At 45.9% G+C, this 22,616-nt stretch overlaps 1 protein-coding gene across 2 annotated transcripts in view; it reads left to right on the top strand.

Annotated features, from left to right (window-relative positions):
• TEDC2 (tubulin epsilon and delta complex 2) overlaps positions 1-22,616 on the top strand; it is a 202,938-nt gene that overhangs the window by 5,642 nt on the left and 174,680 nt on the right. For both annotated transcript variants that reach the window (XM_069646927.1, XM_069646928.1), the window contains exon 2: positions 17,169-17,228. In XM_069646927.1, the coding sequence (XP_069503028.1) occupies positions 17,203-17,228 (26 nt within the window). In that variant the 5' untranslated portion in view covers positions 17,169-17,202. The remainder of the gene's footprint in view (positions 1-17,168; positions 17,229-22,616) is intronic.

The following is a 22,616-nucleotide window of genomic DNA, read 5'->3' as shown; positions in this document are numbered from 1 at the left end:
ACACATCTGGTGAAGGACTTCCAAACCTTCTGCATTCTGAAATGTCAGAATGCAGTCTAGAGATGGACAACTGCCGTGGTCAGGGGTATGATAATGGTGCAAACATGATTGGGGTAAACAAAGGAGTCCAAGTGCGAGTTCTCGAGCAATACCACAGTGCATTTATTAACCCATGTGGCTGCCACAGTTTAAATTTGGTGGCTGGCGATGCTTCCAAATCCTCTGTGAAATCTGTTTCTCTTTTTGGATTACTTCAGAGACTATAATTTGTTTGCAGCTTCAACCAAACCCTGGAGCATTCTCAGTGAGCATGTAAAAAATCTTTCCTTGAAAATAGGTCTGTGAAATACCATGGGGATGTAGAATTGAAAGCTTGAGAGCTGCGCAGTATCAATTTGTTGAGATACACACAGCACACATGAGCATTGAAGAAAAAGTCAATGTCCCAACATTGTCCTCGGAGGCTAAGAACCTATAACATTAATCAAACCATTAGAAATCACAAAACATGTAGATTTGATGCACAATACAAACCAGAAAACGAGCCAGCGATGAGTCAAGCGGAAAGAAAAGAAATACACAAAGACTATTGTTTCTTACTTTCTTTTGACAAATTGCAGTTAATTCTATAAACATATTACTGCTTGAAATATTCTCTAAGACATAGTATATCATGAATTTAGACCAGTTTGTCACCATTACTTTCTTGTGTCCACCACCAACACACACTATTGGTTAATCTGCATGCTTGTGCCTCTACCTATTTGCCACTAATCCATCACCCAAACACTGAATATTCTAAAACCAAAATGCATGCTATATTTATCTGAAATAGTTGTCCAATAATTACCTTGTTACTAATTAACCATAAGGAGTCCAAACACTCCAGGTGAGTTCTGTGGGTTTCTGATACCTTGGGTCTCCTTAGAACGAGTCTGCAAGTTGTAAAAGATAATAGATAAAACACTTAAATCCCGTTGTGATTTGCTTTAAACACTTGCATTAATCCATTACCCAAATCTTAGTGATATTTATATTCATTGTCTTTTACGTCAGAAAGAGAGTACAATTATCCTCCTTTTTTAAGAACATCAATTCTTCGGGTTGTAATCCCAGTTCACTCAATCCTAAATAAGATATACAAAAATAGATTGCCCACTTGTCCATTTACAACCTATATTTAGTCACTTCTTCATAATCTAAAGGATTACACCATTCCTCTATGGGATCCACTGACTATTTAGCCCAGGAAGAAGAACAAGTAGGATATTACGTTATCAAAACCTCTATTTTGTTAGAAATTCCTCAATTCAATGCTCACATTACCCCTTTACCAAATGCCAAATCAAAATGGTCCATTGTTCTTGCCTACTATCTCTGCTCCATAGCTCAACCTCCAATCCTTCCTCATTCAGTTGTATATTGCTGCTCAATCTTTTCAGGTCAGTAATGTGAGGGGGACCACTGCTTGTGGTTTTCTCCTTGCTTGCCCTACTCTATCAGATAATTCCCTCCTAACATAGACAAACTGGCCAAAACTAACATAGACAAACTAATCAAAACATTCAAAGAAAATAATAAAACAATGAAAAATGATAAACAATATTTGGATGACCTTCATCTGTCCTGGGTAAATCCCTTCCTCCGGGTTTTAAAGTTAACTTCAAAATATTCAAACCTGTAAAGAAAAGTCTTGAACTAGTTCTTATTAGTTCTTCAAAAGGAAAGGAAAGTCTTAAACCAGTTCTTGTAACTTCCAAGTCAAAACAAAAGTTCATTAAAAAACAATCCACCGGTGACAGTCCTCTAGCTTCCGTTGAAAAGATCCCCCTTCCAATTTCAGTCAAGAAAACCTCACCAATGGTTATCCTTTATATCTTCTTTCCAAGATTATTTGCCACAGTTCAAAGAATAGGTAAATGACTTTTTCTACAATTGTACAATTGGTTAGGACCTCTGCAGTACATTTGGTATAATTTTTGGGTTGCTGCTTTCCTCTTAACAACCACCCCTCTATTACTGTTACCATGAGAACAGTCTTGTTTGTTCCACAGTATGCCACTACTCCAAACAACAAAGTGCCATCCACTGATGGTTTTTTACACCAACACAGTTCAGGTACTTCTGGTTCAACGTTATACTTCAGAATTATTAGGCAAATAAAGACAAGACACTTCGACTCTACAGGTAGGCAAGGCACTCTTCTTTCCTATGCTTCAAGAAAAGGGCAGCCTCTTTGCCTCTTATGTCTGCCTTGCTGCCACAAGTATAACCTGCCTCTGCCCCAAGACATACTTTCTCTCAACTTCAGCAACTTCAACATTACAGGTTATTTACAACTTCTTCTTTACAAGCACCCAGCTCCCTTCCTCAGCTTATTTTATTTGTATTTATTGATTATTTAAATAGTGCTTCAAAGCGGGAAAGTAACAAGGGAATACAGTAGTCCTCCTTAGGCCTTGAAGATTCTGAATGATCTAAACTGAAAATTGAGAATACTAGGCCTGACAACATTTCTCCTAATGCAAGTGCATGAAGTGGCACAGTTGACACAAAGCTCGGGAGTGGGGGGAAGGAGAGACGTGGGGGGTGGGAGGGATGAAATAGGACAAACTAACTGGTCCTAGTACATTACGTCAAGCATACATACCTACAGGGTTGCAGAGAAAGAGGGGGTTTGTGGGGGGGGGGTACAAGAGGCTGGTCAAGCAGGGCCCTGGGTATGTGCAGAGAGGTTGCCCCGCTCAAGGCACGTAAGCTGAAAGTGCAGTAATGTTGAACAAAGTGCAGAGGCCCAGAGGCAATTGCAGAAGACTGGTAGGCGAGCCTGGACCTGTAGGTTCTGGAGGGGAACCAGGCAACCAGTCAGCAACAACTGAACAAGGTTAGGGAGGAGAAGGAGGGTGGAGAGAAATTAAGGAGGTTAGCAGGGTAGAGGCAGAGAGGAGGAAGAGAAAAGGAAGGTCTTGAGTTTACGGAACTTAAGGTGCTCCGGCTCAAGGTGGAGAGAGTGGTAGGGAGGCTATTCCAGAGGGGAGCACCAGCAGAGGATAAAGATCTACCCCCAGATCTCTGTTTGTGAAAGCGGTGGCTCACCCGCAGAAAGTTGGAGGAGGACGAGCGGAAGACTCTAGAGGGAGAGTATTTAGGAAGAGAGCGTTGTAGGTAGCGTGGGGTCTGGCCCCAGAAAGCCTTGTGGATAATGCAGAGGGTCTTGAACTTCATCCTTTCAGCCATGGGGAGCCAGTGGAGGGATTTCAGTGCCAGCGAGATGCAGTCCCAGGGCTTGAGTCCAAGAATAAGTGTTGCGGTTCTGTTCTGGATGAGTTGTATAGGGCGGAGAGTAGGAAGATTGAGAAAGAGGCTGTTGCAACAGTCCAGCCTACAGAGAACCAGAGCTCTCGGGGTGATGAGCCGCTGGGGGAAAGTGAGAAAAGGTAGAATACCTCTGAAGCGGTGCAATTGGTAGTTGTACTTTTTGGAGATGGCTGAGATGTGCAAAGAGAAGTGAGAATGGAGTCGAAGATGACCCCAAGATTGTATGCCTCATTTGTAGGTGAGGGTGCAGCGCCAAGCGAGGCCGGCCAGTTAGAAAGTGGGAAAGCGGGAGCAGTGGTTCCCAATGAATACGATCTTTGTCTTACTGGCATTCAGGCATAGCTCGTTGCACACCAAGGCTGGATTGCGGATAGACATTCAGGGATGAGCGAGGATGAGGAGGCAGAGGGTAGCCTGAAAGAGAGCTCCATGTCATCCGCATAACACTGAAATTTAGAGGTCAAGGTAGAGATCTTGTGGGGCAAGGGGCCCATGTAAATACTGAAAAACCAGAGGGAGAGGTTAGATCCCTGGAGGACACCACAAGTAGAGAGATAGTGGTAGAGTAGAGAAAGGGCCCCGAGTCCCACCTGGGAGGGCTATTCAGAGAGCAAGGAGGTGAGCCACGCCAGGGCCTGATCTGTGATGCCCAGGGTATCGCAGAGACGGGTGATCAGGATGTTGTGGTTTTCCTTATCGAAAGCAGAAGAGAGGTTGAGAAGAATTAGACAGAGGGAGAATTGGTGTCAAGATTTGAGAGCAGGTCTTCACAGGTGTTCATAAGAGCAGTTTCTGTGCCTCTGGATGCTCTAAAGCCAAACTGATGGTCTTTTAGACAAGTAACAGATTCAGTATGGAGGGCAAGTTGAGTGTTAGCCAGCTTCTCCAGGAGTGTTCCCAGGAAAGGGGTGATTGAGATTGGGCGATAGTTTGCGGGAATGGACGCGTCGGCAGAGGTTATTTTGAGCAGAGGGTGCACAAGGGAGTGCTTGAGAGGAGAGGAGAATACTCCAATGGCATAAGAAAAGTTGCAGAGGTCGGCCAAAGCTGGAGCAAGAGTTTCAATATTGTCCTTGATGATTTTTGAATGGCAGGGGTCCACCTGTTTGGAGGCAGGCTTTCATAGACTGGACTTGTCTAGAGACCTCATTAGGTGTGGCCGGGGAGAGGGAGGAGAGAAGAGGGTGGGGGGAGTGGGGACAGCCGAAGGGGCTCCAAGACAAGTTGGTGCGGGAGCAGGAGGGGGGACCAGAAGAGAGAGAGGACAGGATGTATTGTGTTTTGGTGGTGAAGTATCCAGCCAGGGCCGAGCAAAGGGCCAGGTTAGACTAGAGAATGCAGCTGTGGTAGGGTTGACCAGTTACTTGCAGACTTTGATGAGTTCAGCCGTGTTAGACGCCGCAGAGATGCAGGCTTGAGAGTAGACTTTGTTTTTGGAGTGAATGCAGAGTCTATATTGCCTTTAAAGAAGGCGGCAGGCAGATTTGTCTGAGGGTGCATCTGAACATCCCCATTTCCGTTCCGCTGCTCTGCACTTGCGTTTAAGGGCAGCCAGATCTGAGTAATACCAAGAGTTGGACTTTTTTGGCAGACTTCAGTTGGACCCTCATGACCGGGGAGTGTTGGAGATGAAACGATGAGAGAGGGCTGTGTCAGGGTGGTAGTCAGCCGCAGGAATAGGAGGAGAAGAGTAGGTGGAGGCAAAGCCAGCCACTGATCCTCTTTTCATGGGTCGTATGACGTTGAAAGCAGGAGGTGGTGTAAGGTGTGCCATTGCTAAAGGAGAAGAAGGCTTCAAGTGAGAAGAGTTTATGAGAGTGAGATAATGAGAGGAATAGAGAGTGGGATGTCTGTGGAAATGAAAGCATCCAAGGTGTGGCCAGCAGTGTTTGTTGGACCAGAGGGTAGAATGGAAAGAGAAAGGGAGTCACAAAGGTTGTGGAAAGGTCCTGAGGAGTCTGGGGAGTCGAGATGGATGTTAAGATCCACCAGCAGGAGGAGTTGGGATGAGGAGGAGAGGAGAGAGGAGACCAGGTCAGACCATTCCAAGAGGAAGAGGGTAGACTGGCCTTGCGGCTGATAGAATGTGGCCAGAGTAGGAGAGGTGACTGGGGAGAGAGAGAGATATGATAGGTTATTTATAACGTGCTTAATACTCGGAGGTTTCTAAGCGCAGACCCATGGATGGAAACTGTGGTGCTCCGTGTCGTCTTGCTTCCAAGGCGAGCACGTTGCCTATGAGCTATCCTCCCGAGACAAGAGAGAGCCTGCAGATCAGACTTTAAAAGGAGGAGTAAACATGAGTGGGAATAATGGAAATGGGGATCCACTCAAGAAAGATCAAGGCTATTCCACCTCCTGGCCTTTTGGGTCTGGGCACGGAAAGGCTCTTCTAGCCTTCACGGAGAAGTGTGTCAAAACTCGTGACTGAGCTGTTCTTAAACCATGTCTCAGTGAGAGCAAGTACATTAAGGTCCAAGAGTTCAAGGAAGTGGCAGATGTCAGAGGAGTGCTTGAAAGCAGAGAGTTTAGTGTGGCAACATGGAGCAGGTTGCCACTTTTTAAGAATTTACGAGGGTGGGGCGTGCAGGGGACAGAGGTTCCCCCTGTAAGCGGTAAGGGTGCCTGTGCCTGATAGAGGTAGGAGGAGGCAGAGGAGGCAAGGATGGCAAGGGTGTCAGTGAAGAGGGTGCAGGCAAGGAGCCAGGTAAGTGGAAGATGACAAGGGAGCCAGTGTGGTAGGGGCCACAGGAGGCAAGAGAGCTCCAGATGCTGCAGTAGTGGGTGGCCAGTGCAGCAGGGTGAAAGAGGCTGATGAGGTTGTCGTTGAAGTGGGAGTAGGCAAGGAAGCCTGTACAGTTGAAATTGACACAGGTAGTTGTGAGGGAGATGTTGAGGTTAGTAGGGGGCAAAGAAGCCAGGGTGGGCATAGATGGCAAGTGAGCCTGGGTGGCCGTATAGGCAGATGGAAAGAGAGCCCATGAAGAGGAAAGAGGAAGGTTGATAAAGTGAGGAAGGAGCCTATCAAAGAGTAGGAGGTTGGGTTGAGGCCCTTGTACTATGATGGTACCGTTTCAGTCGACATTTATGATGGCTCCCAACGGGTGCCACCATTTACGTGTGAGTAAGAGTAAGGAGAGAGAAGAGCGGTCATATGAGGAGTCCTTAGGTCGGGAGAAGGAACGACGTAGAGGATGTCGGTGAGAGTCTTTCTGACGTAGTGACGTAGTGACGTAGGTGTCAGGGATGGTAAGGCTGGATTGGAGGCGAGAATGTCCTTCTTGAGTTCTTCCTGCCAGACTTGGTCAGAGGTGAGGGATAGCAGATGGGGAAACAGAGTAGATGGGGGAGATGGAAAGTGCCAAAACGAGGGGCAGAGGGTGTGCTCCACTAAACCAAGCAAAGCAATTGAGGTATGTGAGAGGGGGGAGCAAGAAGGGAGCAAGTGCACAGGGAGATGGACAGGATAAGGAGACAATGGGAGATGACAAGGGTAAGGGAACAGATAGCTGGCTGGACAGAGAGCAGAGGGGGTAGATCTGTCAACACAATCTCATGAGAAGCAGGATGTGCCCACAGCTAAAAGTGTGAAAGTTCAGGAAGGAAGTGGGTGTAAAGTTTGGTGATTAGGGACAAAGCGAGCACAGACAGTGCCTTGTGAATATAGTTTTTAGAGATAGTCAGGGGAGGCACAGAGTCCAGAGGCAGATGCAGGGAGCAATGAGATGGCTGAGGCTGCGATCACATAGCCGAAGAGCACCAGGATAAGCAGATCAGCGTCCAGGAGCATACTGAGGGTTGGTAAGGTATTGGGTCCCACAGCGCCCAGCCGGGACCGGACATAAATAGACAGGAGCCTCGTTATTGCCACTCTTCCAGCTTCAGGCAGCAATGCCACACTTCTATTGGAGGACACTGGACCTTTAACAACCTCACAGATCAGGTGGCTAGATATAACTTGTTTCACTATGGAAAGGATTCCCCTTTTGGCTTGGGTAATGCTTGTTCTCCTCGTCAGTACAACTTCTTCTGGAATTAAAGAATGATTGTTCAGAACATTACATGGTTCAGTCGTCAAAGGGAAAACAGATTTAGGTAGATCTGTAAGTACTGCAAGTAATTGGTATGCAGTGATGTTATCGAATAGATAACAAAGAATGCAATTTTAAACAAACCCAAAACATCGCAGATTTATTTATTTTTTAGAAGACTCATTAAATGTGGTTGGGAATAGTAGTTTTAGGGGTGGTGGGAAAAGTATTTTTAAAAAGGGTGGCTTGTGGCACGGGGGTTAGGTGAGCCAAAACAACAAAAAACCAAATGTTATTTTTTTAGTTTTTTTGTTCATTCAAAATTGATTCTTTGTTTTCTCATTCGATAAATATCACATGTAACCCAAGTAATTGTATTCCCTGACAATCTCGCGGAGCTGATTTCGAACTTTACTCAGGAAACCCAATTGGCCATACACGACGTGCCTTTGATGTCGCATTTACTTGTAACTCTGGAGAAAAGTCAACGTTAAGCTTTCGTAATTGTTTTCACTGGCGTTCCCTTTTCAATTAAGGACACACGGCCACTCCATTAACAGAAAGAAATGTTGAACAATGGAAATGATGTGCTTTTCTTCTTACGCGAATACTAGGGCTGTCAGTATTAGTGCATGTGATACATTTCCATTGTTAAAAAGGATTTTAGAACAATGAACAACTTTTACTCTCTTCCAAGTATAGGCAAGTTATTTGAGAGCTGGATACGTTTACCGGCAAGGCTTACTGAGTGAACCTGGTGCCAAGCCTCATTCGCCGCTTCAGGAACACTGCAGCTGCGGGCTGCTTCACTTTCCCGACTTCCCCAACATCTACTACAGCATTGGGAACACTTGGCACCCACACCCTTCTGTAGCACGGGTGTGTTTGAACCGGCCACGCAAATTGGGAATCTCCTTCACTCCTCATTCCATCTGCTTGCCTTCTGCTACGGGCTTTGGGCTTCAGCACGGTCATGGCTATGCAATCACAACCGCTCCGTGCACATGGGGAAAACACCACTGTCGGCACAATTTCCTCTGTGCTGCCATGGGAATGCAGGTTTTGAGAACACAGGACCCTCTCAAAACTTGCAGGTCCCCACTTTCTGGTGTCCTTTCTGTGATCACACTTCCTCGTGAAATGCCAGTCTTCCAACTCCCGCTCTAGCTCTCTCCTTTTCTCCTGTCTTGCTGCAGCCTTTTCTGCTTCACAAGTTTGATAATTGGCTTCAGGTGTGAACCATTAGTTTAAATTGCCTGAGTCCTGCAATGGGGCTAATTGCCCGACTACTACATCTATATGCCTCTTCAGCTCTCTTCCTCGTCTCAGTCCCTATAGGATTTTTGCACATGTAGTTTGCTTAAAAGTTAAGGTTTTCCACTTCATTATATTTAAGGGTAGAATGAATTCCATTAGTAATGTTAACAGAGGGGCAGTAGGTTTTAACTTTTATAGATGAAGATGGTTTAGAGAAGACATTTCCGCCATCCCTTGAAGTGTACCCCTGGAATTTAGGAGGGCATTTTATTTTAGGAACTATATAGAAATTTCATATGGCATAATATGCTTTGGTGTCCCAATCTTAGGATTGAACTGCCTTAGATTTAATGGGAGGTTGAGAGACATTAAAATGACGATAAGCCATAACCTCTTCTAGCACAGTGGTAAAGTCTCCCTATCAGAAGATAAATACTGTCTCATCCCAGGGAATCTCCTCACTACCCTGGGCCTTGTCTGCACACAGGTGATCCTCCCGCAATACACCACCCACAGGGTTGGAATCGGGAAGCGTCTGCCTTCCCCTGGCCACCAGGCACGGTTTCAGTAAAGGATCCGCAGGATTCTTCACAGTAGGTCCCAACCAAAAGCTTCCTACAAGTAAAATGCACAACAAACCTATAATTTAAAACTTTTTTTTCTCCAAGTCACCAGAATTGGCCCTTGTATATGACCCGTTGCTGTATTGTCCCAAGTATAAAGAAGCTACTCACACTAATATGGGTTCATTGCACCCATACACCTCACCTAGGCAAAAATGCAGCATTCTGCAAGGCACAAGAGGGTGCCATTAAGTTTATTTACCTATTGTGGAACTTGCAGCATATGTCAATACACCAAAGAATGTAATATTTTAAAGATCAACCTAAACGAGGAGCTGATCATAAAAGACTTTATAAATTGCAGGACCAAATTTGTGGTATATGGAATTGTTTGTGTGTGTGTGGTCTCGTTTATATTGGGAGCACGATACGTGAACTCCGGATAAGAATGAGGGAGCATTTGAATGCCTTACATGAAGAGGACATAAGGTTACCACTATCGCTCTGTTAGCAGAAATACCACCAAATGGATGATAAGGCAGGAATGTGGTTTATTGGAATAAGAGTATTACAGAAAGACCCCACAGGGGGGCAATACAGAGAATGCACTCGGAAGAATGGAAGCTGAAATGATATGCAAATATAGCATTGTGCCTAAAGTTCTTGATTCAGACAACGAGAGAAGTTTATGTGTGTGTGATAAAGATGCAAAAAATGACCAGTATATGAAAGAGCCTAGTAATAGTTAACCTCGGTGTTGGGGAACCGTATCATCGGTGGTAGACTATTGGGTTAATATAAGAAGTAAGGACCTTGATACTAATGGGTGTTGTGAATGTTTGTTCATCTCGGGAAACGAGACGCTCCGCGGTACAGTGTGTGAGCACTTTGTGTATATATGTAAATCGTGTATGATGTCAGGCGTTTTACGTCTGACATCAATACTATTAATTGGTAAATAAACAAAATGGCACCCTTTTGCGCCTTGTGGAATGCCGCATTTGTTCCTAGTGGTGGCGTATGGGTGTAATTGGGTGGTTCAGCCCAGAGAGACCTGGGATACCCAGAGACTATTTAAGCCACACCTAGGCTGAGAAACATGCTTTGTGTTTTTTGCACCTGCAGCGTGACACTCAACGTGTTCGGATCGGTCTCCAGTAGGCCTGCATCTTTCTTCTGCGCTCAGCTCCTGCAAGAACAAGAACACCGTTAGGAACAGCCTTACCTTGCGGCGCTTCTGCCCATCATTCATCGCTTATTCTGTCCTGCGGGCATCTTCGGCGGTGTCATTCCCATCCCGGCACGCTGCTTCCTAAGGAAAAGTGAAAAGAACAGAAAAAAGGCATTAGTAAGCATTCTGCAAATCTTCGCTTATTTTTAAATACCGTACGAGCTTCAAACGCTTATCTGAATCCGGGCCGCTCTGGGGGAACTCTGTCTCCGGAACTTCTCATCCATCTGCAAGAGGGCAAAGACACTGCAGGTTAGCGTGGAAACATCTAGAGACGCCGCTTACCCACCGCATTTGTTCTTCATAACCGGCATCCACGCTGAAAACGTTGCAGCACCTAAAAGACATAGAAAAAGAACTCAGTTCAATGCAAATACGAAAGGGGTGCATCGCGCTCTCACTCACCTTCAGCGCTACTCATCTCAGCAGCACGCCGCCATCCCCGGACGCCGGCCATCATCTAAGGAAGGAAAGGAACGAAGTTAGAGAACTGTTCAAAAGACTTATTATACTTACCTGTCGGACTCTTGCCAGTGAAGTAACTAGGCAGCAACGAGCCCGCATCAATCAACGCGCCCCTGCGCTGAAAGCAGGACGGAGAAAACAATCCAAGAAAACAAGGTGAGCTGTGGATCAAAGGGAAGGGTTGGACCCCGGGGAAGAAGGGGTTCAAGCACACAGAGACAATAGGGAGTGAAACTCTACCAATCCTGTGTAGCCTCCAGGGAAGGGTTTGAGGTCGTAAGAGGTCAGAACAGGCTGAGTGACATCCCCGTGGATACCAGGTGAGCGTTACAGTAGCTGACCAATAAAATAATTTTGTGTACCAAAGGAACTGATCATTGTTTTGTGTTTTAAAATCTTCAGTATATAATTAGGTATTCAACAAATTAATTCAGTGTGTTTCTCAATTGGTTATTATTTGTTGACATATTTGAACCAGTGACATTGGGCTTAAGGTTACATGTTATGATCAGTGCGGGCCTTTCCACTGTGAATAAAAGAATAATTAGATTAAAAAGCAGCAAAACCCTTTTTACTTATTTTTGGGGTAGATCGCTCTATGGAGTGTTAGCCCTCATTTTCTGACACCTTAGAGTTAGTTTTAGAATGCGAGGGCTAAGATTTCAGACACAGGATATTTTTGCTTTGGACATCTTGACACTTGACAGCCCCTTAGTTTTGGTTGAGGTAGGGAAATGTCTCTTAGATTAGGGATAGTGAGGCATTTCTAACCCCTTTATTATTTAATAAAAGTTTGTGCCAATCGCCCTGTGTCCTGTGTCTCCGTCGCATTCCGGGCTCCTCACAGCACAAACAGATTTGTGTAATTACTGGCAATAGTATATCTCCTGCCCATGCAGGTTGAAAACTATAAACAGGTCCTTTTTAAAAGGCACGCATGCATACATAGATAGATTGACAGTTGCACACATAAATAGAATAAAAGCATTACACACCACAGTATTTAAAGCTGCATTCAAAGTCACACAAACACGAAAGTAACACACGTCTGTTTAGTGAAATCACACACACATGTTCAGAGAAGGATGTGCATCCATATTCCGAGAAGACTGCACACACATATATTCAGAACTGAGTGCAAGAATATTTGCATACTATTGCCTCATGTTGGTATGCTACCACTGACGTATTCAGTGTTGTCTAGAATGTTGCAAACGTTGAAAAAATATTTAGAATCTCTAATGTCTTTTAGAGTATGATATACACATACACCTAGCCCCCAGCACACGTGCGTGCCGCTTATTTGGTTTCTCATCCGTGCTCGCTCCCCTCCCTCCACCCGCCATTGGCTGGATCGCTGCACTTAATTCACCGTCCCAGGGCAGCCCTCTGCCCGGCAGCCCCTGCGGCTAAGGGATCCAAGGCAAAGGGCGGCTCCTACAGAGGCGGCACCAAGATGTGTCTGCAGGTGTCCGCAGGGAAGCAAAGGAAGCCAGACACCAACAAAACTGTGAGTGTGGCATGGGTGGGGAGTAGAGCAATCACTCTACTCCAGAAAGCCCTTGCCACTCTGCCTTACCGTCCATAGCGTAAATTGCTATAAAACTGCACCTTGCATACCTAGAGTTGTTGTGACCATCAGCCTAGATCCAGTCTTGACTGAACTGCAAATGTTGCATTCCTCTACACACTAGCATACTGCCCAATGCTGACTAGTGCCACACATACAGAGAACGATCTAGATTACCTTGCGTCACACTTAGACAGGTGTAACAATGTTAGCATGTACCCCACTAAGATGGAATTCTAGCTTCGTCATATCTAGACAGGATTGTGTATGTTAGCATGTGCCACACTTAGGTGGAATCCTAGCTATGGGGCTATGCTAATGTCAACTTAGCTTACGCCACATCTAGACAGGACCGTTAATGTTAGCATGTACCACACTTAGATGGAATTCTTGATTCTAGTCTGCTTCGCATCTAGACAGGATTGTTAATGTTAGCATGTACCACACCTAGATGGAATCCCATAATTGCAATGGACAGCAATGCCAACTAACAACCAACAATTCCATCCCTCTGCATACACCTCTCAAACTCTAACCAAACACAACAAGCCTAAAACGCAGCAATCCGCATAAACTTCACAACAATGCAACAACAAAACAAACCACACATAGACTTGCACAACAGAACACGACGACTACGGACCGTAAAACACCCCAAGCCCAGCCAACGGACCCACTGGGCTGAGGCTGCTAACACCACATCACTGCTCTCTTCCACTTTTCCAGCTTATTCCCACTAACCGACCCCTTCTCCTCCCCTTTTTCAGAGCCGCCAGGGTACCATTTTGGTGGTGAGTGCGCGGTACAAATGTCGTTTAACATTAACATTAACATAACATATATACGAGAGTCAATGCCGTTATGGACTTATAATAGTGGGAATCATACAGACAGGTAAATTCGTTTTTGTTGATTATTTGTTTGTGATCTATAACATTGTGGTCTTCTCCATGGTGAAATGCTGGAGACCACTGTTGGCTACATTGAGACAATTCTTTTGAATACATTTCAAATTCTGAGACTCCCATTGTTTATTGTCCAGAATTGTGGGATGGGAGTGTACATAGAGGGTAAATTAGACTGAGGATGTCCCACTCTAGCAGAATCAATAAATAAAATCCATATCTTCCAAAAGTACACAATGTTGGGGAAGAAAGGATTAGAATCCATCCATAATCTGTAATTTAGGCACTAGACCACACCTTTATCTTTTAGCCAGTTTCTTTGGTTTACTCAATGGCTTTATAAAGGTGTTCATTTCATAATCCAAGCACTGCTACATTGGGAGGTTCAGTAAGAAAAGCACTCTGTGGTAGCGTGAATTTTCCCATGATTGTGCAAGTCTAGTCAAGTGAGGAAGCCTTGATTAGAGGTAAGAACTTCTGTTTCCAAATGTAGCACCTTATCCACTAGACCTCCTTTCCTTTCCTCTCTCCTTCCTTACATCTCCCGTTTTCTCCTCTGCTCCTATATATGTCCTCTTCTCCTGTGTGGGACCTGTGGTAAGTCGGGGGACGGGGCGGGGGTGGGCAGTGGGAAGAAGAATGCAGTGACAGTGAGTGATATGATATGATAGGTTATTTATAACGTGCTTAATACGCAGAGGTTTCTAAGTGCGGACCCGGGGGAACAAACCTATGTTGCTCTTGTCGTCTTGCTACCAAGGCGTGCATGTTGCCGCTGGGCTATCCTCCCGAGTGCTGCTTCTGTACTGGCTTCAGGGTGAAGGTGTGCTTCCAAAGGATTGATAGTGGGGTCGCTTGTGCATGTGGTTGTGTGCGACCATGCCGGTAAGGCAAGGGCCGGGGGATGGTGCTATGCTTGTGTGGAATTAATGGGTTGTGGGCAACTAAATGCCTTTTGGTGAGTGGGGGGATGTTAGAATGTGTCTGTCAGGTTAGTTGAATAGTGAGACAGGGTGTGCACGTGGGACTGTTAAAGGAGGGTGTTGAGATGTCTGTAAGGAGGGCGAGGGTAGTGTGGTGCTGGATACCACAGTATTCCAAAATCTGAGCAGAATCATTTGTAATTCCTGCTGATCAGCCTGCGGAAATGTCTAACCCAGTCATGTAGTTTGTATTAGTAATATTACCTGTACTATTCTGTGTACTTGATGAATATTCCTCTATATTCTTTGTTAACCTGTGCTTTCAGCTCAATGCTATGCATTTGTCTTCTCATTATGCTGTAACCTTCGAACAAAGATTGTTTTGCCCATGTAATGCTATTTATATCTGTAAGACATGTGCACAGATGCCCCAGGGCCATGAGCGCAATACAAATAAAACAAATGCAAGGTAGATGATGCTAATCCCCGGCCTACTCTCATTATTTTTAATCCCGTGTCACTTGATCATTCTGACAATTGTCCATTATTTTTACCCTCCCTCATGGTCAAGATAGTTTATCTCTTTACCCGCTGGGCAACATTGCAAATTCTACTTGATGGTCTTACTCCTAATTACATCTGATGGTCTTTCTTGCTGATCGTGTTTGATGTGATTATTATTCTGTCATCAGTAGTGATGTGGGTCTTACTGGCCAAATCACTTGAAAAAAAGTGTTTTATAATTGGAGAAACACTCCTAAACTGCCTTAAATGGTTCTGCTAGTTGAGAGACCCCCTACCATTACCTGATCCAGGATTTATGAGAAATAGTTTGTTTGGATGATATTGCACAGCTGCACAGTCCCAGGGTTAAGAGAATACCCCCTGGATACATTTGAGTGTAATGGCAAAAAAGAGTGCATAAAAAAACCAAGACCATTAGGTGGTCTATATGCCCATTGTTTACTGCTGACTTTCAAAGATACTCGGTTTCCAGCTTGATCAAATTATGTAATACTAGGAACATCACTAGCTCAATGTATCTTATTTTCACAAGCTGCTAAAACTAGCACCACATCCTCGAAATGTGCAGCATTAGACTACATGGAAGTCCCGTAATTTTCTTTCAGGCACCCCCTTTATAAATCACCACTTGCACGCCCCCAACTCCTATTTAAGTGCAACCAAAAAGTACTAGTCAAATACTTTACAAACAATGACTGTGTATTGTCGTCTTGCATACTGATAAACATGGGGTCATATCTTTTCCTCCTCTTTTGACTACAATTATGTGATCCTGGGCAAATTGCTACATTTCACTGTGCCTTGTTTTCACTAAGTGCACGCATTGGGATTCTCTCTCCCTCGATATTCTGCTTGACTAAGATGCAGCTGGGTGGAGTCCTGCCAGATGTGCAGTTTACCATAAATGAATCGCACGGAAATTTAAAAAAAGTAAGCCTCAATTTGAGTTGTCTTGTCATGGGTTAAGGGCTTACTTGAATTTACAGGTCCCACTGCAGATTTCAGTAATTAATTTTCCTCCACCCCTCTTCTTTCGTGCTTCTTCCTCATCGACCTTTCACCCTCCCCGACACCCCCCTCCCTGACCCTCACGCCCGGCATTCTCTTCAACTCAGACTTGCACCCGCCACCTTTTGTGCCTAACTCAGAACGTTGTACCATCAGACCAACAAGATTGAAGATGCAAGGGCAAAAAAAAAAGAAAATGTCCTGCATTTGTTTCTTTTTAGTTTCACTTACCAAACTGAGTGGGCAGGGCCGCGCGTGTTTACGTTTTCTTTTCGCTCTGTTCCTGTCAGGGAGACTTGGGGACATCATGCCAGGTAATAAATTGACGCGCTCTCACTTTTTTTGATTGAGCTCTGTCAGCAATCTACATGGGCATGAGTCCTTACTCGCCTTCCTCTTTGCCAATCGGAACTTTCGAGTGGACCTAGTCATGTGCTGTCATGTGCTGGAACCTATACTCCGTGAAGCACAGTAAATGTCTGTGTGAGGCATTTCCTCTCCCAATATTCGCACCGAGTGGTACAAAGGAAGGATAATGTTTAACGTATGCACTGATGGAGCACAGTGCATTCTAGGAAATGCATGCCTGTGTGCTTTTGAAAATATCTGACATGTGTTTGGGGTACCTAGGTAAATGATGGCAAAACCTAGCATGTTATGGGAACACATGGGATGATCAGCTACTCCTAAAGGTTCCTATCTGATACACTGGGGAGATGGAAGATTCTCAGTGGCAGGCCCTGCCATGTGGAACCTTCTGCATGGGTACATTAGTCAAGCAGCCTACCTGCTAATATTTAGGGAAACGTTTACACCATGGCAATGGGTAAATGTGAAGAAACTTGTTTGCCATTCTTTCACCTCTACACTCACTTTCCGTCTCCCTGCCTCTAGCATGGAATGGTCTTATTTAGTGATTATTTAATGAGCTATGGACAGAAATAAATGTAATAAACATATCTGCTGTCCCTGACTTATAAACCTCATAATGAGTCTGCCTAGTATTTTATGCTAGCACTGAGGGTAAGGTAGGTGAGGCTGTCCCTTTGCTACTGATGACTGCAGCTGTCATTTGAGACTGTATATGGCATGACATCAACCCAGACCTGCGCTTCTGCAGGTGGTCTTCTGAGTTGGATATCGAGGATCAATGGGTCTCTGTATTGGGTAGGAAAACGATAATATCAGTTGCATTGGATAACGGCAGAAGAAAGTCAACCCTATTTTACCAGTATTTATTTTACTGCTAATGCCTTGCTTTTTTATTGTTCTGATAGTTCGCTTATGTGTCCTACAGTTAGGCCTCATTCAGTGCATGGAGTCGGAGTGCATCATGATGTATTTGTTTACTTTTTATTTTATTTTTTGTCAGCGCTTAAAGTCTTCATCGCTCCACAGGAGAAAGGATGCTACCTGCAGATTGCTCACACAGGTATGTATTCCAACCCTTCCGTACTTGGAACTCTGACACAAGTGGAGCAATATGTGTAATCCTTTGAATCAAGTGTCGGTGACATTCATGTTAAATGTTTGGTGTGCATGGTAAGAATAGTTGTTTCTAGGCGTGGTGTTGTCTAACTGCTGTGTTATGCTGATAACGTTCAGTTTTCAGTAGTGCTCCAGTAGATAGTGTTGTTGCTCTACTCAGCCCTACTTACCATAACCTCAGGAGTGTGAAAGGCTGAATTGGCTTACCGTAAACTCGTAGAAGGCCCACACAACTAGCCCGTTAGCCCATAGAGCTATCCCGCCGAGGGGTCACATCTCCCCAGCCTACTTGGTCCTTCATTGGCTAAACATAGCAAAACGAATCCAATACAAGGCTCCGTGCATAACCCACAAACCGCTTCATGTACTTGGCCCAGACTTCATCTCTAAATTCATCCCTTAGATCCCTAGAATCAAAAGAACAAGGGTGGAAGAGTCTTCTAGTATGTAAGCGCCAGGCTACCAATTAGTGCCATGCAGGATGTAAAAGTATGTAAAAAATATGGCATCGCTACATAATATCCCCAACAAAAATATCACCGTAGATATGGCCGTTTGGTTCGCCATAGGCAATAATTTTGTTGGGGATATTATGTGGGAGCAGGGGTTGCGGTGGTGTCCCCCACACATTAAAAAATGATGCGGGGGTTGCGGGGGTGTCCCCCGCAGGTTCCATGTGTGAATTTCGCCGCAAAAATATGGCGATATTTTTGCATGCGATATTTTTGCGGCGGAATTAACACATTGCACCAAAAATATGGCCTTCTAGCTCTGTCTTTTAAGCTTGTTCTGCATAACGTTAAATTAATTACCTGCAGAACTCCCCTCCTTAAACATCACCCATCCTACAAACCATTTACATTGATGCCTGTTGGGTGAGAAACAACCCTTGCCCTACTCTGGCTGAGCCCACTAACCTGTCTACTGACTTTCTAAGTATTCCTACATATTTTTCTTTGTTCTTGGTGATATCACGGAAATAAATACTGGTGGTCATTATTTCCTCATGCCATACAGCAGTTAGCACATATTCTAGGACTGACTTCATTTATTAATCCTAACTTCAGTGCTAGAATATTTTGAGATTGTTGGATGGTGCTCAGGGTGCTATTTGGAATAAATAGTTTCAAAAACAGTATTTAATCCAACGATTGTTTCTAGGTAACATTTTAGCCCTAAGGCTTCATTCAAAACCTCAATGGGAACTGTAACTATTTTTGTGTGCTGCTTTGATAGCTCTTGAGGCTATCTGGGCAGGGGTGCTCTAAACCTACCTCATTGTGTTCCTAGGGGAGTGTTCTTGCCCAGACAGTGTGTCTTATTTGCAGTTTTCACTGGGCTGTACCATAGTGTATTCATTCTACCACGTTGGTAACCATTTGCTTCATGAACAGGAACACCGCCTACTTGTCCTCTAACTCACCAGCTAGCTTGAAGGTTGTTTGTTTATTTATTTATTGGGCATTTGTATTGCGCCTATACACAAGTGTTTCCAGATGCCACGAGACAAAAATGGGTGGGGGCACATAAGAAAAAGAAACAGTGACGGTTATAGTGGCCTTGTAACAATCCTACTGTGCAAGTGCAAAGAAAAGGGCGATAAAAGTGCATGGGGAGATTGGAGTAGGGGGCAAGGATGGGAGGGTGAAGTGCAGGATAGGGGGGCCCAAAGGGGATGGGAAAGTGCTGAGGGGGGCCACAAGGTCAAGCGTAAGGGCAAAAGGGGAAGGGCAGATAACTGCAATGGACAGGGTGGACCATATTCGGGCTAGTCTGGGGAAGGGAGCCTGAGGGCAAGTGCTGATAGGGGATGCTGGGGGAGACTGGTCAGGGATGGTCTGGCCCCCCGTATGACTCAGAAGAGACCAGTCACAGTGGCAGAGGTATAATTAGCACAGGATGGGGAGAGGGAAGGAAGAGGAGAAAAGGAAAGTCTTGAGAAGTTTCCGGAACTTGAGAAAATCTGGTTCAAGTCTGAGTGGGGCATGGAAGCCCTTCCAGAGGGAGGAACCTGCAGAGTAAAGGGATCTATCTCCCACTCTCTGCTTGGGTAAATGTCTGACCCCCAGAGAGTTGGAGCTGGAGGACCGAAGAACTCTAGCTGGGATGTATTTGGAGAGGGAAAGCTGGATGTAGAGTGGTCCCAGGCCCAAGACTGCCTTCTGGATGATCCAAAGGGTTTTGAATTTTATCCTTGCAGTCACCGGGAGCCAGTAGAGAGATTTTAGGGCTGGAGGGATGCGGTCCCTCGGCTTGAGGCCAAGGATAAGTCTTGCAGCCCTATTCTGGATTAGTTGAAGGAGCGAAGGGAGGAAAGAGGCAAATTAAGCAAGTGGCTGTTGCAGTTATCCAGCCTAGAGTGCACCCATGCTCTGGAGACGACTAGCTTCTCGGGACGGGGAGAGAGGAGTTAGGAAAGGTAGAATGCCCATGATAACGTGTAGCTGAAAGTTGGACTTCTTTGCAAGGTCCTTAATGTGTGGAGAGAAAGAGAGAGAGGAGTCGAAGATGACCGTAAGGTTTTTTGCCTCACAGGAGTGTGAGGGGAGAGGGCCCAAGGAGGGTGGCCAGAGAGTGGGAGGGGGGAACGGGGAGCAGGCGTTTCAATGAGAAGGATCTCTGCCTTAGTGGCATTGAGGCAGAGATCATGGCAGAGCACCAAGCATGAATAGCAGTCAGGCAGTCGGGTATGAGAGAGGAGGGACAGGAGGTAGAGGATGGAAGCTTAAAGGCGAGCTCTGTGTCATCAGCATAACACTGGAAGTAAGGAGAGAAGTGGAGATCAAGTGGGCAAGAGGGGCCAGGTAGATGCTGAAGAGCCATTGCGATGGGATAGAGCCCTGAGGGATGCCACAGGTGGCGAGTGAGGAGGAGGAGGAGAGGAAAGGGCACAATTGTACTTGGGAGGGTTGTCTGAGAGGAATGAGGTGAACCACGCCAGTGCATGGTCCGTGATGCTTAGTGTATCATAGAGACGATTTGAGGCTGGAGTGGTTGACCGCGTCAAAGTCCGAAGAAAGATCAAGGAGGATAAGAACAGAGGGAGAGTTGGAATCCAGGCCCGAGAGCAGGTCTTCAATGGTGTTCAGGAGAGCAGTCTCCATGCCCCTGGATTGTCTGAAGCCAGACTGGTGGTCATGGAGTCAGCCAGCCCCTTCAGTGTGGCAGGCCAGTTGTCACGACTCTCAGCCCTGATTCCCCATTGGCAAGCCCATTGGCCAGGTGGAATCAGACTTTGGATCGCAAATAAGGCCTGGCATCCGCTTCACAGACCCTCTTGGGGCCAGTCCTGGCACCTTTGGCGCCAGGCTCATAAACTGGGAAAGACATCTGCTTAAGGAACTACTTTATTTAGGCTTTCAGCCAACATGGAGGCATCCACATAGCTTGATTCCTAGAACCAAGCTATGCGGTATAGTGTTTTGGGTGTGGTGGCCTAGGGACTACTTTACCTGGACTACTTTGCAGAGGCTATTTAAACCACACTCGAACAAGACAACACGCTTTGCGTTACTTTGCTACTAGCAACGTGACGCTCACCGTATCCAGCTTCTCACGAGCCTGGCAAGATCCGGACCTGCAGAAAAAAACAACGAACGATGTTAGCAACAGAATCTTACCTGCAATCTCCATCCTTCTCTGCTCGCAGCTCCACCCGGATCGAAGGACCTGAGAAAGGAAGAAAGACATCATTAAAGGAGGTAGTAGAGACATTTCAACTAAGAATCGCTTAGAGACTTACCTGGCTGGTTGTTTTTTGACCGGTATAGCTCCGGAACTCCACCCGTGCTGGGAGCACACTGGACCTACGAAAAAGAGAAAACACAAGTCAGTGAAGACAAGACATCGTCGCCTTGCGCAAAGCTCCTACTTATTGCATCATAGCGCTATTGTGCGCCATCGTTTACCGGAGAAAACCAGCCTACCCAGTTCGCCAAGCGGACACTCCGTGCACCTAAGGGAGAATAAAAAGAGACATTATCGAACAGAAAAAAGGCATGCAAGAATAAGAACGCCATATATCGCAATAAGACCTACCTGAAAGACATTACTGGGTCGCTGTCAGTGAAGTAACTGGCCCGCACGCGACCAACGAAAGACAACGCGCCCCTGCCCAGAAAGCAGGACGCAGAGCCAACCAACTTCGATAACAAGGTGAGAAGAGAACCCGGATGGGCTGAAATCACAGGGGAGGTGGGGGAAAGCTTACCTTGGTCGTCCAATCCTAAACATAGTCTTCATTTCCAGGCGGAATTTACCGAGAACCGCACCAGGGAATCATTGAGAAGGGCATTAGCAACCAACTTGCTGGGTGGCGTCCCGGTGAATACCAGGTGAGCGTAACATCAGTTGGGGGAATGACCAGCTTATCCATGAGTTTGCCAAGGAAAGGGGTGATGGATATAGGGTGATAGTTAGCTGGGCAAGAAGGGTTGGCAGACAGCTTTTTCAGGAGAGGGTGCACAAGAGCATGCTTGAGGGGTGGTGGGAAGGAGCCAGTGGCAAAGAAATGATTACAAAAGTCAGCCAAGACTGGGTGAGAGAGGCAATGTTGTCCTTGATGGTTCTGGAAGAACAGGGGAGCTCCTGTTCAGAGGAGACTTTCATAGAGCAGACTACTCTAGAAAACTCATCTGGTAAAATCGGAGAGGAGGAGGAGAGAATTGGTGGTAGAGAGGGGCCAAGGTAGCCAAGAGAGCAGGGGGGATGGGAGGGAAATAAATGACAGTGAGGACAGGATGTCCTGAGTTTTAGAGGAGAAACGGGAGGCCAGTACAGTGCAGGGTGCCTGGGAGGGAGGAGGAGAGGAGAAGATTGCAGTAGGATTGGCAAGTTCCTTGCAGATTTCAAAAAGTTGAGCCGTATTATTAGTAGCCCCAGTAATGCAGGCCTGGACATGAGCTCTCTTCTTGGAGCAGATATTGCCGTTGGAGAAGGCGGCAGGCCAGTTTGTCAGAGGATGTACTTGAGGTCTGCCACTTCCGCTCAGCACTTAAGCTTCAAAGCTGCCAATTCAGAGTCCTACCAAGAGTTTAATTTGGAGGCAAGCTTCATGCGGATCCTCATGACAGGGGCAAGGATGTCCAAGGTATTAGAGATGGAGGTTGGCCAGAGCAGAGTCAGTAGGAGAGTCGGACGGGGACAGGGGGTGGGATGAAGGTTGCGGCAAATGCGACTGACTCACGCTTCACCGGTCGAATAACTGAGAAGGAGACTGGCAGTGAGGGTATAGGCATCATTGGGGGAGGAGAGATCGAGGTGAGAGGAGAAGAGGGAGTGGTCAGACCAGGAGAGAGGGGTAGTTGGAGAGAGGGATGTCTGTAGAGATGAG

This window comes from Ambystoma mexicanum, chromosome 2q (genome assembly GCF_040938575.1).
Source record: "Ambystoma mexicanum isolate Mex_15411 chromosome 2q, UKY_AmexF1_1, whole genome shotgun sequence".
In the NCBI taxonomy this organism is placed as follows: domain Eukaryota; kingdom Metazoa; phylum Chordata; class Amphibia; order Caudata; family Ambystomatidae; genus Ambystoma; species Ambystoma mexicanum.
The sequence above is the reverse complement of the archived record's forward strand: the minus strand, read 5'-3'. Positions and strand labels throughout refer to the sequence as shown.